Source organism: Eleutherodactylus coqui, chromosome 8 (assembly GCF_035609145.1).
Source record: "Eleutherodactylus coqui strain aEleCoq1 chromosome 8, aEleCoq1.hap1, whole genome shotgun sequence".
NCBI classification, from domain to species: domain Eukaryota; kingdom Metazoa; phylum Chordata; class Amphibia; order Anura; family Eleutherodactylidae; genus Eleutherodactylus; species Eleutherodactylus coqui.
In genome coordinates, this window is record NC_089844.1 from 74225835 (window position 1) to 74241801 (window position 15967).

Genomic DNA, 15967 nt, shown 5'->3' on the forward strand with positions numbered 1-15967 from the left:
TCGCTAGGTGGAGACAGGGAATATTGGCAAAGGATATAAGACACTATTATGTGTGAATGGCCACTAAGATACAGGCCTGCAAGGTGTTAAAACCTAGTTCGAACTGCACACTAGACCAAAACACCTTCAGACAACAGTCTTCAGACAGACATCCAGAGACCAGAGCAGGAATATCTTCAGTTGTCTGTCTTTGCAGTGTGACCAAAAGTATAACTGATGCCCTTTTAGAGGAGGAGCCAGAATAAATGTACACAGACTACTGCTGATTGGCTGGCTGGGCTGTCACACCTCTCAGCCAACCAATCTGCCCACACACACTACAAGTAAAGGGTCTATTGGAGCCTGGCGCTGAGGCGAGATGACAAGAGCCAAGGCTGAGGCTGTAATGTCACCCCGATCCTTGACTGGCGCCTGACACCTAATAGTTCCCACAGCTGAGAGTTTACTTCCATGTATCGATTCTAAGTAATCTTCTAGTGCCTGATACATATTAGTTCTGGATGTAAAAAGGAATGTTTCTTCACACTTAAAAACACACAGATCTTGGAAATGGTGCAGATATAAATTAAAAACTACCTTAGACTGTCACAAAACTATGAAGTACACAAAGTTTAAAAACTTTATTGACCGTCAAGGTATTGAAATGGACAATTGTGATTTTCAAAAAGAATACAACCACAAATCCCACAGAACTTGTTTTTAACTGTTAATGGTAATTAGATGACAGTGACATAACTGTAGACCCATTCCTACGTGAAATCAATTTAGGAAACTGAGAGACAACACAGATCCAGGTATATTCTGTGTCCTTACATATTTGAAACCGACCTTACCTTTTATGGCTTACTATAAAAACAACTACATATATTTACAATTCTCAGGCCACTAGTATCACCTGGCACGTGAATATATTTTTGTATTTTGGCATCACAGAACCCTATAGAAAATGCTGAGATATATTCATCTTGCGTCACAGTAAACCAATGTGTGATCATACAGAGCAATAAATATGAAATTCCTCAATGGAAATGTTAGTAGAGCCAAGTTCTCACATTATAATAAATAATATGTTTTCAGCAGAATAATCAGGCTCGGAAAGTTAATCTATTGGCAAAAATTAACATACACAAGCTTCATTTAAACTGCAGCCAGCATTGAGGTGTTTGCCAGACAATGTTATCAACACAACTATACAATGGCAACAATTAGGCAAAAATGTTAAACTTGGCTATCACAAACAATTACCCAACCTTTTATGATAGCTTTTTGCATATTAAGAAATGACATAATGTTTCAAGTTGTACACCAAATAAAAGCAAATACAACATAGGAACAAATTGATCTCACATAAAACTGACCTAAAAAAAGTGTGTATACAGGAGCACATTTTTTTTTTTTTATTACAAAAGTCCAAACTGGTTGACTTTGTGATTCACACATTATGAAAAGTTCGAAAAACAACATATGACTTCATTTTCTAAACATGAAATGTTTTCATTCACTACTGTCATCTGACCAATCAAGATCATTGAAGCCAATGGCCATATTAATCTTCTTTCCTTTCCTTACAGAGGTGGTTTTGCTGGAGTTTTGCTTGGCTTGCATGTTAATTTGCATTCCAGAATGCAGGACAGGTCCTACAACTCCCATGTCGAACATATTCCCGAAGCCCTTCATCATGGCCTGTAGGCTTTTGTTCACGTTATCTACCTCCCCGTTACTGGTGGCTGTGATCTGACATGACATCTCTGCGCTGTTTGACTCCTCTGTTTTAGATTCAAAGAAACACTTCTGAGAAATTCTCGGAGCAAGAGGGAAAAAAAGCTATTAAAAAAAAAGGAAAGGACAGAAGGAAAAAAGGAAAAGTTAAAATCAATATAAATCAAAGGATACATACATACTGGATTAGTTGGCAGTAAATGGAAAGTAAAATGATTAGGCAATCAAAACAAGTAAGATGCATGTAGATATCTCACTTGGCCTTTAGGAATTTTTTTTGTATTATTAGCAAAGACAACTTAGAAGAAGAAAGAAGAGAAACTTTGATAATGAAAATACAAAAAAAAATCCAAAGTATAGGTAGTGTAATCATAAAGTAAAAGTTGTGATCATCAAGAGTTCTGATCGGCTATTTAAGGCGTTTTCTGGCCCCACAAAAACGTTTAAAGGTGTTGTCCAAGTACTGGAAAACATTTCTCCAATGGTTCCAAATGCCTTAAAATAACAGAGTGCAGTACTTACCCATCCTCTGTCTCAGGGATCCAGCAATGTTGCCCCTCCATTCTCTTGGCTATTGTTGCAAAATACAATATCAGCAGAAGTCATCTGGCCACCGCAACCAATGAGAGGCAGCAGCGGTACCACCTGTTCTCCTGGCATCACCGCTCACAATCAGGGCGCCATGATGTCAGGAGCTCAGAAAAGTGACACTGTAGTTTCTGATTGGCTGCAGCAGTCAGGTGACTACTCTTCTACAACAATCACTGTAAGGATGATGGGGCAAGAGCACTGGATTGCCACGGCAGAGGACGGGTAAATTCTGTTCTGTTCATTATTTTAAAGCAGTTGTAACTATTATAGAAATGTCCAGTAACAGGACAAACCATTTAAATGAACTGCATATGGTTTAAAATAACAAAAATAAACTTTTACTCACTTTTATAATTCCCATGAAATCCCGGTTCCCTTGTTCACCGTGGGTCTGTTTTTTACATTGCGCCAGTGCTGATGCAATGTCTCTGGGGCAGCCAATCACTGGCAGCAAAGGTGAGGTTTTAAAGGGGGTTCTGTACCAGGCTGCATAGGATATGGGATAACCTGGTTATCGGTGGAGGTTTCACTGCTGAGACCCCTACCGATCTTGAGAACGAGGTCCCCTGTGCCCCTCTGCCTGTCACTGCGGGGTCACCTCCCCCCCCCCCCCCCATTGTGATGTCAGAATGATTATAGCGCTGGATAAGCATGCACGGTTGGCGATCCATTCATTTCGATTGGGCTGATGGAAATACCCAAGCTTTCGCTACTCTGTTTTGTTTTTTTTTGCAGTCCCACTTAAAGTGAATGAAGTATCAGTGCACTTGTGCAACTAGTACTCCAGTCTCCTCCTCACTGTGGGAGGAGCAGTAAGCCTGCATTGAGGAGGATGGAATCTCAAGATCGGTGGGTGCCTTAGCAGTGAGACCTGCACTTATCAACAAGTTATTCCCTATGTTCTGGACAGGGGATAACTTGTAATTCTGGTACAACCCATTTAACTCTACTGACATCATTGCTGTGACAGAATGTGGCAGCATAAAGTTTGATAAGAAACAAATGCAGGTCAAAACGTAGCTTTATCTTTAAGGACATGGAGAAATAAAGGTTTAGTGTTTTAATCTTCCCCATTTATGCTGCCACATTCGTTATACTATTTTTGGACTTCTGAAGGGATCTATGGTTCAAGCTCCCTGAGTGGCGTTGCATTGTATCCACCTCGCCGGAAGGATTTGCCTGTGTATGCTGTTGGACTTCATCTTCTTCAACATTTGCGGGAAGACAAAACATCATCAATGTTGTGCAAACTAAGATTGGAACTAGAGATGAATGAACGTGCTCGTTTAGGACAATTACTCGATCGAACATCGCTTTTTTCGAGTAACTGCCTACTCGGGCGAAAAGATTCGGGGGGCGGCAGGGTGGAGCGGGGGGCAGCAGGGGGGAACAGTGGGCAGTGCTCTCTCTCCCCACTGCAACACCCCGCTCACCCCCAGCGCCCCCTGAATCTTTTCGCCCGATTTAGGCAGTTACTCGAAAAAAGCAATGCTGGATCGAGTAATTGCTCTAAACGAGCACGCTCGCTCATCTCTAATTGGAAAGTGACCAGAGAACTGATGATGTGGTGGGAAATTTCAAAGGTGAGTAAAATAATTTTTGAACCCACATGAGGCTCATTTAAAACATTTTGTGGTCAAAGCCCCATTCATATATTATAAAATTAGTCAGTGCTATTTTGTGGATTATCTTATAAAATTTATAGTCCACGCATGTCAAGTCTTTTGAAGATAGATAACATTAATGGACAGTTTTTGCCAGGGCCAATCAACAATATAACATCCATGTCCAGCCATCCTTGGGGTTGGAAGACAATAAATTGAAGAAGATGATTGAATCCTGGCAGACTTTAACACCCCTCCACTCTTACCCAATTGGCTCTAGAAGTGTCTGGCCTGACTTCATGATTCTAATTATAATGTATGTGAGTGTAGGGAATAGTCAAAGCTTATTGTTACTGCGGACAATAATCTTATGTCTATGATCCTACTTTTAGAGTCTGGTTTGGCACACTTTGGGATCTCTTGTAAAAGACGTAATGGGATATAAGGTCTCACTATAGACTTAGTGCCATTTCCTGTATTTCAATTCTCCCTAATTCAAAATCGGTATATAATATTGTAGAAAATTGCAATCTCTGCGTTATACAAAAACTGTTCTGTACACTGATTAACAAGGACTTGACCTTCTTGGTGAGACTTCTAAAGAAGCCGTCAGACTATGGTTGGTTAGCCACAACGCTCATCCACTTAGTAGCTGGCTTTTATTTCAATCAATTGCCTAAATCCCTCTTCTGATTCTTTACTGCAGTAGTGCCAGCCAATGCTGAAGTTTAGTAAGTGAGTGATTGAGTATATGGGCAGAAAGTCGTATTGTAAATTACTGTGAAGAACCAGAGAATGTTCTGAAGCAGATTGGTGGGTTTAGGTTAAAGGTTAACATGCTTACTGAATGGGCCGACTACTTAATGTGACATAAGTGCCATGCTGTGTGCTCTACACCAAGCAGATGTGCCCTCTCTGGGGTCCCCCTATGCTGTTTAATTGAACCTCTGAGTGAGAAACTACAGCTGCACCTAGCCCTCTACGTCTACCTCTTTCACTCTATGCAACTTTTTTTTTTAGACCAAAGTGATTTCTGAACATTTACAGAGAGCATGCAGGCAGAGGAAGTTGAATTACAGACCGCCGGAAGTTAAGGAAGATGCAAAGAGTGTACCTCGTTATAAAATTAGAGGCATACGGAGGTACAGTATTGACCCAAAGCAGGTATGCTGCTATTATAGGGAGTTTAATTAAACCATATTAAAAATGTCAGAATAAGCCGTCAAATGGATACATTAGGAGTAGCGTTAGGTCTGACCATTATATGACTTGTGTCCTGCATTTTTAGGTTTTCTACTATGCTGACTGTATCTAATTCTTAGTCTTCCCTGAACTGGTGCGTGGTAACGATTTGCTCTGATGTCTGCCATATACTGTACGCACAGAAAGTAGAGGAGATCTTGCTCTCCTATCTCTATCTGCAGTGTAGATGTGTTTCCTGTAGCTGTGAGACAGTAAAAGACAGTGTTAGCTGCAGCAACATCTCTGAGGCTATTTGCCTGCTTCTCTCTCGCTCAGTCCCAACTCCCTTTCCGTAGACTTCAAAGGGATGCAGAAGACAAGCGGGGCCGCTTGTCTTCTGCATCCAGCTGTTCTCTGTTCGGAGCGCCCGGCTGTTATACAGGCAGGCGCTCCAAGCGGGGTATGAAGAACACAGCTGGACAGCTGTGTTCTTCATACCCCGCCTGTGTTCAGGAAGCGGGATACAGCTGGAGCAATAGTATCAGCTGTATCTTGCTGTGAACTCCTGTCTTTTAGCATGCTGATAGACAACGATCAGCAATTCCTTAATGGAAATTGCACAATGCCAGTGCAGTTAGACACAACGATTATCGCTCAAAAGACGGCTTAGAGAGGTCTTTCTTTTTAAGCGAAAATCGTTGTGTATCAATCAGCCTTTAGGCAGCATGTAATCTGATCTGTCAGTGAGCGGTTAGTAATCTTGTCTACCAAGACAGATTTTAGCAGTCTTTCAGAGTGAATGAAGGTTTGGTAGAGAGGGGGAGAATAGGTGCCTGATAATTGGAAAAAGTAGTATTTATCTGAGATAAGATACCAATGTAGCAGCGCAAATGCATCTGTCATTAGCGTGCTACTGCAGTACAATGGTGCAGCTACGCTACTTGCAAAGTGGACCGAGCCATTCAAAGTGAATGGCAACGGTCATGCTACACAGGTTTCATTGCACACCTGATTACCAATGTTTCTTATAGTCGCCTTTGCTACTGATTAGCTCTATGCAAAGTTTGTTGACAGATTAGGGATCATTTGTGAGAGATTATTGCTGTTCCATTAAGGTTTTATATTAATAAATAATTAAACAGATTTTTCAAGGTTAGAAAAACATGGCTGCTTCCTTAGACCTCGTTCAAACGAGCGTTGTCTGCGCGCATTGGAGGCACGTGAAAAGAACGATTCTATAAGAATCAATGGTTTCCAATAGAAGCGTTCACACAAAGGAATTTTAGACGCGCAGAAAGCACGGACCAATCAATGATATGCAACTGCAAACTCGCATCTAAGGTCCGTAGTGCGAGAAAAGATAGGGCATGACTAGAGATGAGCGAGCACGCTCAGATAAGACAGTTACTCAAGCGAGCATCACTCTTCTCGAGTAACTGCATTCTCGTCCGAGCAGGCTCTGGGGGGGGGGGGGGGGGGGGGGGGGGTGTCGGGGGTGAGCGGGGGGCGGGAGAGTGAGAGAGATCTCCCGCCGCCCCCCCCCCCAAGCCTCCTCGGACGAGAATGCAGTTACTTGAGAAGAGCGATGCTCGCTCGAGTAACTGCCTTATCCGAGCGTGCTCGCTCATTTCTAGACATGACTTATCTCTGGTGCATGCTTCCTATAGACTCCTATGGTAGCTGGAAAACACGCACCACGAATTGTGTGAACGGGCTAATTCAAATAAATGGAATTCACCCGTTCGCATGATCTTTAGTGCAGTATAGGTGCGGTCTTTTTATGCGCCTCTAATGCGTGCAGACAACGCTTGTGTGAACGAGCACCATACCTGTCCATATGTTGTGTTTGGTACTGCATTTCATCTGTAATGAAGAAAAGGGGAATTTTCTGCAATACCACGCATAACTTGTGGATACCGTGACACTGTTTTTGGATGAAAGCAGCCATATTATTGTAATCTTGTACAACCCAATCAAGATTAATTCTAGGTAGCATTTGTGCTTCACTTCTTCCAATGTAATAATAGGAAAGCCTTCCTAAAATACTATCCCAGTGACTTTTTATTTGAAATAAATGTTGTTTGGTGGAAATAAATTTAGGAGTCACAAATCAGTGAAAACATTTATTTAATCAATTTTTAAATAGCTGAAGAAATATACTTAATGCATAGACAGTGTTAGCATATCAAATACACGGGTGAGACATGTTAGCAAGATATTAACTGATAACATTCTGGCGTGACTATAATAAACACAACATGCAGCTCATGCTGGATGGGTGCAGTTAGGAATACTTATGAAGAGAATTGTTTTGAAAATCTGGGATAAAATGATGCAAGCAATCTCTATGATGAGAAAAACTCTTAATTGCTCTAAAAACTAGTGGCAGTCTAAGATCACAGACCTATCCAATGAGACATATCAGAAGATCATTTAGAATAAATTCCCCCTTTAATTTTAGGTATGAATTCTATAAGCTCATTAGGATTCGTCCCAGAATCATAACGCTATCTGTTAAATATCCCCAATGTATTCAGTTAAGCAGAGGTTGACAGATTTGTGATGCCAAAATACAAACACAATTTTGTGGTCAGAAAAATCACGTCCTGATATACCATAACTTGGTAGATGTATCTAATATAATATCAGTTTCAAACTGGATTAAGGCCCCCTGCACACTGCAGAGCCAGAGTCTGCATACGGAATCCCACAGTGGAATCCATCTCTGCCGGCAGCAGGGTCAGTGCGTACCCAGTCTGTCGCCTGGTAATCTGTGCTGCGGATGGACCCGGCGGCTCGCCGTTGGGCATGTGCAGTACAGGTTTTTGTTTTCCAGCGCCGTCGCTAATCGATGACAGGGAATCCGCAACTTGTCCATAATGTTCATTCTGGACAAGCCGTGGATTGGACGGCTTCCACTGACTTCAATGGAAGCCATCCGCGCGAAATCCGAAGAAATGGAGCATGCTTCGATTTTTACCTCCAGAATTGTTTTCCGCAAGTGTGGAGGAAGAATCGATTTCCCATAGCATGCTATGGGCGCTATTTGCTGCAGATCCGCGGTGCGGACGCCCGCCACGCACTCCAGAGCAAATGTCCGCCCATGGAAGCCCTTAGCCCTTTCCAATCCAATTTGTATCCTGGTGTTCCTAGGGGACTTACTCTTTTTCTGCAGTTGTACAACAGCGCTATATGTTGGCGAAAGCCAGTACTGCATGAGGTGACACGTTGGATAGGCTCCGACAGCAGAGAAGCTGGCAATATACAGTATGAGAACCCCAACAGATGTCTTCCAACATTGGAGCTGTACAGCCTTAAATCATAATGTCTTCAGAGGTCAGACAGTGGATCGGAAAGGGTTAATCATGCAAAGAGTAGTCCCAAGTGGTTATAATTGGCAGCTATGATCATGTGATACCTCAACAGATGTGACGTCACTACTTGGGGGACTGATAATGCAGTGAGCCATGCGCTATAAGTTAATTTCAAGACTGTAAGTATATTAAAAAGATTTTTCTTTTCCTACATCCAGTACAAATTCATATGGATTGTGGAAAACTACCCTAAAGTGACATTCTGGTTTTAGGACAAAATTCTGTCCCTGCCTGCAGGAGGAGGGAATGTTACCCGCAGTTGTTCTTCTCTGCTATCCCTTTCTGCTGGTTTCAAGTGCTGTTTTTGTTTGTCTACGATTGTCGACATGATCTTCAGACTACCCAATCTCCCACATTAGTTTTAGACTACTAATGTAGTATGCATGCTCCTTGATTGGACCAAGTTGTTCATGTGATCAGCACTGGCCAATCAGAAAGCAGTGCACAATAGGCATTAAGTAGCTAGAAAAATGCTGCAGTGCTTTCCACTAGTTCTGGACAAACGCTTTACATTCTTTGTCTATCTACTCAAAGTTACGTCCAAATATTAAGTTTATGGAGAAAACGCCATAAAATCTTTTTGCATGAACAAAAAAAAAACACTAAACCAAAATAATCTGCCAAATTCAAAATATGATTCTGAACACCTTTTTACAATGCGAAATACAAATTTCCGTACTTTTATCATATTTAATGCAGAATGTTCGAGGGCATCAATTTCACTAATTAATTCATTATATTAGAGAAGAGTAATCAAGCCGTTCATTCTAATCAAATGTGCCTCTACCAGAGTTACACAGCAATCGCAGCGCCGGAAACTTTACGTGTACTTTTGTTCCGCTTCATACTGCCATAATTACCCACTTGTATCTGGACACATTTAGTACATTGCTTTATTCAAAGAAAAATCTAATGACTTAAAAATTAATCTCAAATGCGGATAACTCTTTTGGTACACATGATAAAGGTGAATGTCATTTAAACTCACAAAGATCATGCAGACATGAAGTACAAATTTTATATAGCTTAGGGTAAGTTCTACATAATAACATAGTAAATAGTCTGTAAGGCTGAAAAAAGACTTATGTCCATCCAGTTCAGCCTATTTCTGATTCATGTCAAAGAAATCCAGCTGCTGTATAGAGTCCAATACCCCCCCCCCCCCCCCCAGTTGCATCCAATGCGTCTCATCTAGATTACCAATACCCTTCTCCGTGCTGCCAAGGGACAGGAATCTTAAAACAACTATCTATAGATGTGTGTCTGGTTTTTTTTCTAACATCCCTAGTCAAGTTTCAAGACTCCTTTATGGATCAGACGTTGACTTACAGGGTAGCTACTTTAAGAATGCCTAGAGATATACTTTTCCTTCTTTTAGAGGACAGGTGGTTTGCACAATTATAATCTACATACAAAGTTGAGCAAAATTATATACACTGCACTACTAATCCCTCACCTTGAGTCAAAAACTGTATTACATTCCAGAGCTGAATTCAGAATTCTGCAGGGTGCAGCTTTCCACAAACCCATCAATAGACATACACTTAATAGCTTAGCTGAGCTTCTATAATGCACGGGAAGAACTAGTTCTTCATACAACACATTTCCATACTGTGCCAGTTTTAAAAACTGAGTCAGGAGAGGTACAATTTTTCCTTGTTGAGACCATGAAATACCCTGCTTCTCACAAAAAATAAGCCCTACCATGATTTTTCAGGATTTTCGGGGAGGCTTGAAATATAAGCCCTAGCTGCAATACATTACCTATCAGGTTCCGTCCACGTCCCTCTCGATGTTTTTCGGAGCTCCAGCATGCTTCCTGCAGTCCTTGGCCGCCCACAGAAGATCACTTCCTGGTTGTGGAATTCTTAAATCCCGCCTCCAGGAAGCGATGGCTCAGATTGGTTCTTGAGCACTGTTTAGACAATCGATGAACCAATGCAATGGCTGTGATTGGTTCATCCAGCGCTGCATTGTGGAGGAGGGATTTATAAATTAGCCTATCAATGCCGCAGCTCAGGGACGTGGACCTAGTCTGCTAGGTGAGTATAATAAAACATCTCCCGAAAATAAGTCCTAGTGACTATTTTGTGGAAAACATTAATATAAGACAGGGTCTTATTTTCAGGGAACACATGGTAGCTGTGGAGACCTACAGGCCATGCAATGCTCCTCTGGGAAATTTAGTATGCAAATGTAAGACTCTACCCCCCCCCCCCCGACTCAAGTCGTAGGCCTGTCACCCAGCCACAAACTGACTAGACATTGATGAAGGCCAAACCCCCCGAAACAGCTATCTGTACATGATTAACTTTTCCTTCTAGAAAAAAATTCTAATTTTAGCTTATACGAGTCATGTTATAATCATGTTACAACGCCAGTCAGAGGTTGGACATTGACTAAAGCCAGGCCCACACAGCGATGATTTCCAGCAGAATGTCGGCAGATCATCCGTGGAATTTACCACTTTATTAAGAGGGGGTGAATTCTGCAGTGAAGACGGCAATAAAATTGACATGTTGTGGATTTAAATTCTGTGCCGCAAGTCAATTTCTGCACGGGTTTTGTGTGGGTTATTTCCGCAGCTTCTGGACGAGATTTTGAAAATCTTGTCCACTTTGCTGCTACTGTAAATGCAATGGAATTTCCGTGTGAAGGGACTGCTCGAAAATTCCACGTCAACTCCACGTGAACCCCTCTCTTTAGGCCGCCTGCACACGGGCGGAAATCCCGCGGTGGGATTTCCCGCGGGATTTCCGCCACTGAAAGTTTGCATAGGAGTGCATTACAATACGCACTCCTATGCAGACGGCCGCGGTTTGGCCGCGCGAAATCTCGCGCGGCAAACAAACCGCGGCATCTCCTATTTTTGTGCTCCGGTCTGCGCGGCAGCCGGCACATGAAAGAGCCGGGGCCGCCAGGCGCGGGTGAGTACACGCTCGTCCCTGCAGGCTCTCGGGTCGGGTCCCGCGGCGAGAATTCTCGCTGCCGGATCCGACCCGCTCGTCTGCAGGCGGCCTTATAGAGATAGAAGCTGCTTTTCAAAAGGCGGCATTGCAGAGGCATTGTACTATCTCCAATTTGGATACATAGGTATAAAAACAACACATACATTGTCTACAAAGCAAGATCTATGTGGATAAGGCAACAAGAAATCATGCCAGATTTCAGCACTGAAGCCACAGAATTGTGAAAACTGTGAAATGATGTTAAGCGTTCAACATCTGCTTTAAATCTCTTATACAATTACAACGGGATATGGAGCTCCCTTTCCCCTTCAGCATAAGGGCAGCATTGAATTAAAAAGGGAAAAAATGCAGACCAAGATGCTGCCTTTATTAAAAGGGGTTGTCCACTTGTAAAGTATTGATGGCCTATCCTTAGGGTAGACCATCAATTGTAGATTTACTGTCTGCTGCCTGGGATGCCTGCTGATGATCTGTTTGCCAGGCTGGTGCACTCATGCTGATTTTCAATAAAGGAGAAAACAGCTTTGCTCTCTCGGCAGTGGCCAGGCTTGGTATTACATCCATTCACTTCAATGAGGACTTTGCATGTAATACCAAGCCTTGCCACTGAAGTGAGAAGAGAGCTGTCTGCTTCCTGCAGAAATCAGCTGAGTGCACAAGCACAGCGAGCCAGAGTACAACTTATTGGCTGGGGTTCTTGGGCAGCGGAACACCACCAATCTCCTATTGATAGTCTATCCTAAGGATAGGCCATCAACAGTTTGCAATTGGGCAACTCAATTAAAATATTGGCTAAAGATGAATGAATTTCCCCTGAAATGTATTTAAGTACATAACTGATCATATCAGAACATTGTATATCCTCTTCTGCGGAGCATACTCTTTACTTATTGATTTCATCATTTCTATATTAATTTCCTGATAATTACAGACATAGGAAGAATACTGTTTACCTGGCACCAAAAGCGTATCTAAAGCTATTGTCACACACAGCAGACCTGGATCAGAAAGTTCTGTGATTGAAAATGTACTCCATGCATCTGATTGGGGTTGTTTCTGCAAGGACCATTCAGATGAATTGGATAATTTCCATACATTTCTGCAACAAATCTGATGCATGTCACCGGACTCTTATAGGAACCTCTTACATGGACGCATATTATTCTGCAGGACGCAGCTGAATTTGCAGTATATGGAAATCTGCATATCTAAATGCAGATTGTGATGTGGAATTGCTGGCAGAATTCTGCCATTTTCAATTCTGCATAAAAACCCACACGTTAGCCATGCAGATTGTAATGCACGATTTTTAGCAGTATGGTACATTCATCTGCGTCCTGCAAAGAAATTCCACCCCATGTAAAAGGTCCCATAGGGAACTTCACACATGCAAAGTACTTGCTGATTATCAAAAACTCTAATTGGCGGCAGCATAACTTAAGACATGGCACCCTCCTGGTGCAAGGGCACAGCAACCCCTCCATTCAAGGACGGGGTGTCCTGGTGAATATTTACACCCACCCTTCATTTCCTGCCAATGAAAAGAGGTAATAAAACCAATTTATCCTGGGACATCATCTTCCACACAGACAGCAGCAATGGCTACTTCTACAATATGTCTGCCCTTATCTCCAAAGCAAGTCCTAAAACAGTATTGATCAGCCTTAATCGCTAAGCGTTGATTGTTTTTCTCCTTTAAATTCTTTTCCAGTGACTGATTTTATTTCAAAAGCTCAAAGTTTTGACACGCATGGTATACTATATATGCACACACCATTGTGTCCTAATTAATTATTATTGTAGCTCTTCTATAAAAGTCTGCATGGAACATTATGACAGTTTTATATTATAACCATTATACTTTTCTGTGCAGGGCTGTCTTCCAAGATTTTTTTTCCAAAGCCTATGATTTACTATTAGCATATTAAATATTAGGAGAAGGCATAAAACCTTTTGAGAGTGATGGGTTGTTACATGAATTTTCTTTACATTGACGTAAATGGTTTAAAAACTAAAAACAAAAAAAAAAAAAAATCAAACAGAAGCAGTGCCAAAAATACGTAATGCTCATTCCCTCCATTCTATAATATCACATTTGGCCCGGACCTGTGTGGGAACCATAGATCCCCCAAATGGATGTAAATGACCTTAATATGAATATAATAAAAATCAAAACTTCCTGACTAAAAAAAAGCATAGAAACTCAAAGTATTGTGGTGACAGACTGAGAATGCTCCAGGCATATGTTGGTCCTTTGCAACAGGATTACAGTTGGCAGCCTGTGTACCTCACCCTCAGCTTGACAGGCATAGAGCATGGTTACCAAGATCACTGTGGGCCTCCAAAGATCTGTGAGCCTTGGCATCTGTCAGGGTTGGCCTAGGGCTGATGCCAACCTCGGTGACAGAGCTGCACTGCCCTACCAAAAGTTAAGAATCCAAAGTAGGATTTATTTCCACATGTTAATACTTAGTGGGGCTTCTTTGGCCCTAATGACATCTGATATTCTCTGTGGTATACTTTCTTCTAAGATCTGCTACACTTCCGCTTGTATTTCCCTCCATTCATCCTGCAACATCCGGCAAGTTATCTCAATGACGATAGATACTGTTCATACTTACTGACCCAACGCTCCATTTGGCCCCAAAGATGTTCAGTAGAGTTCAGGCCAATGCAATTGTGGAACAACATAAAACAGCATTGGCTTTGTGACAAGGCGCGTTGCCTTGTTGTAACTATTACTGACCATTTCCAGTGTATTGCTTTATTGTTGGCAGTGCACTGTCTAGAATGTCAGGGTACACCTCTGTGTTCTTGGGTCTTGCCACTACAACCAATGGACCGAGACCATGGCATGTAAAACCTCCCCAGACCATAAATGGAACCTCCCCTGTACTTAACGATTTGCACAACACACTTGGGCAAAAGGCGTTTCTCAGGCATCCTCCCCACCCAGATACATCCACCTGGTTTAAATATGGAATAGCATGATTCATCACTCTATAGAACGTTCTTCCATTACTCAACTGTCCAATGATGGCGTTCCTGGTACCATTATAGTCGGTCCGATGCATCTTCTTTGAGAGAACTCTCTAGATACTTGCAGGAGGGATGGAGGGAAATACCAGCTGAAGTGTATCAGATGTTAGTAAAAAGCAGGTCGCAGAAAGTATCCGATATCATTATGGACAAAGGAGCCTCACTATGTAAATGCTACTTTTCATTCTTGCTCAGGTGTCCAACTACTTTGGATAGGAAAGTGTACTTAATAAAAAAGTTGCAATCAAATATGATCATAATTAAAAATCCAGGTAACTTTGTATCCAACGGTAACGATGTTACGTGTCACTCATTAGGAAATAGGCTTCACTGTACAGCAAGGAAACAAAAAAATACACCGGAAAAACCTATTAACAAAAAGGGGGGGAAAAGTGAAAAGATTGGCCTGAAATTCACTCCTTATAATTACGATTAACAGAAAATAAATAGAGTGAAGGATGTTGCAGCCATAATCTTACATCCGCTTTGTAACATCATAAGCAGCGCTGGGTTTTGAAGTTATGAAATAGTTATGTTGCAGTCTATATCCCCTACAGGGTCATTATATGTCCAAAAAGGGTTTGTACGGCTTAATTGGAATCTAGTCCATTTCTGAACACTCAACAGTTTCATCCTGCGATGCGTTCATGCTTCTTGTAAGTACAACCCTATTTATTCCCTCAAGCAAGGAACACAATGTGACTTGCCTTCTTTCAATGATCTAGAAGCTGAAGCAGAGGTCACACATCACTACCAGCTGCCTGGCAGGTCAGCCAATTAATTTATAGTTCTCTTGTAAAAAGTTCCTGAGATCCTTGTCTTGGCAGAACATTACAGAGTGATAATATCCCAATAAATGTCACCCTTGATCAGCTCAGCTTGCACCTTAACAAAAACTAGCAAAGGTCCAGTCTGGCCTCTATAGTACTGGTTTTTATTCATTTGATAAATAAGGCGATTCTCGGCCCGAGGGGGAGTTCTTTCTAGTCAAGGGACAATATTTATTTAAAAACAGCTAAAGAAAATACAACAGGAGCGACACGGCGGCATCTGGAATACATTTGTATCTACTACTAGGTACCTCCAAGATGGCTATAGCCTGCTTCATTCTCTACATTGATCACTGCTAGGATGGATTTGAAAAAAAACTCAGACTTTTTAGGTTGGACATTTTTTTCTTGATTTCATATGTAAAGCACATTGGAATAAATAGCGCTTCAAAATAAGCAATGATATCTTCCCATACAAATCAGGGTGGGCTCACATCTGCATCGGAACCTCCGGCCACATACCAGAAGACAAAGCGCTTTTTCTTCCATCCAAACGCCAGGCTGGGTGAAAAGCAGGCGGCTTGACCGCACCGAAAAAACGCTAGATTTCCACGGGATAAGCCCTGCTGCAAAACCTGCGGCAGTATGCCGCTGGTTTTGGAGTAGTTCAGCTGCTGGCATTCCCCATAGAGAGGCTGCAACGGAAAGAAAAAGAATTG

At 42.0% G+C, this 15967-nt stretch overlaps 1 protein-coding gene across 3 annotated transcripts in view; it reads right to left on the bottom strand.

Moving 5' to 3' along the window:
* MAP3K20 (mitogen-activated protein kinase kinase kinase 20) overlaps window positions 1-15967 on the bottom strand; it is a 187291-nt gene that overhangs the window by 54051 nt on the left and 117273 nt on the right. Inside the window, exon 12 of one of the 3 annotated variants that reach the window (XM_066575839.1) lies at window positions 606-1824. The exons of the other annotated variants lie outside the window; for them this stretch is intronic. Within the exon in view, the coding sequence (XP_066431936.1) occupies window positions 1495-1824 (330 nt within the window). The 3' untranslated portion in view covers window positions 606-1494. Of the gene's footprint in view, window positions 1-605; window positions 1825-15967 lie in introns of those variants that run through there. 3 annotated transcript variants of the gene reach the window in all.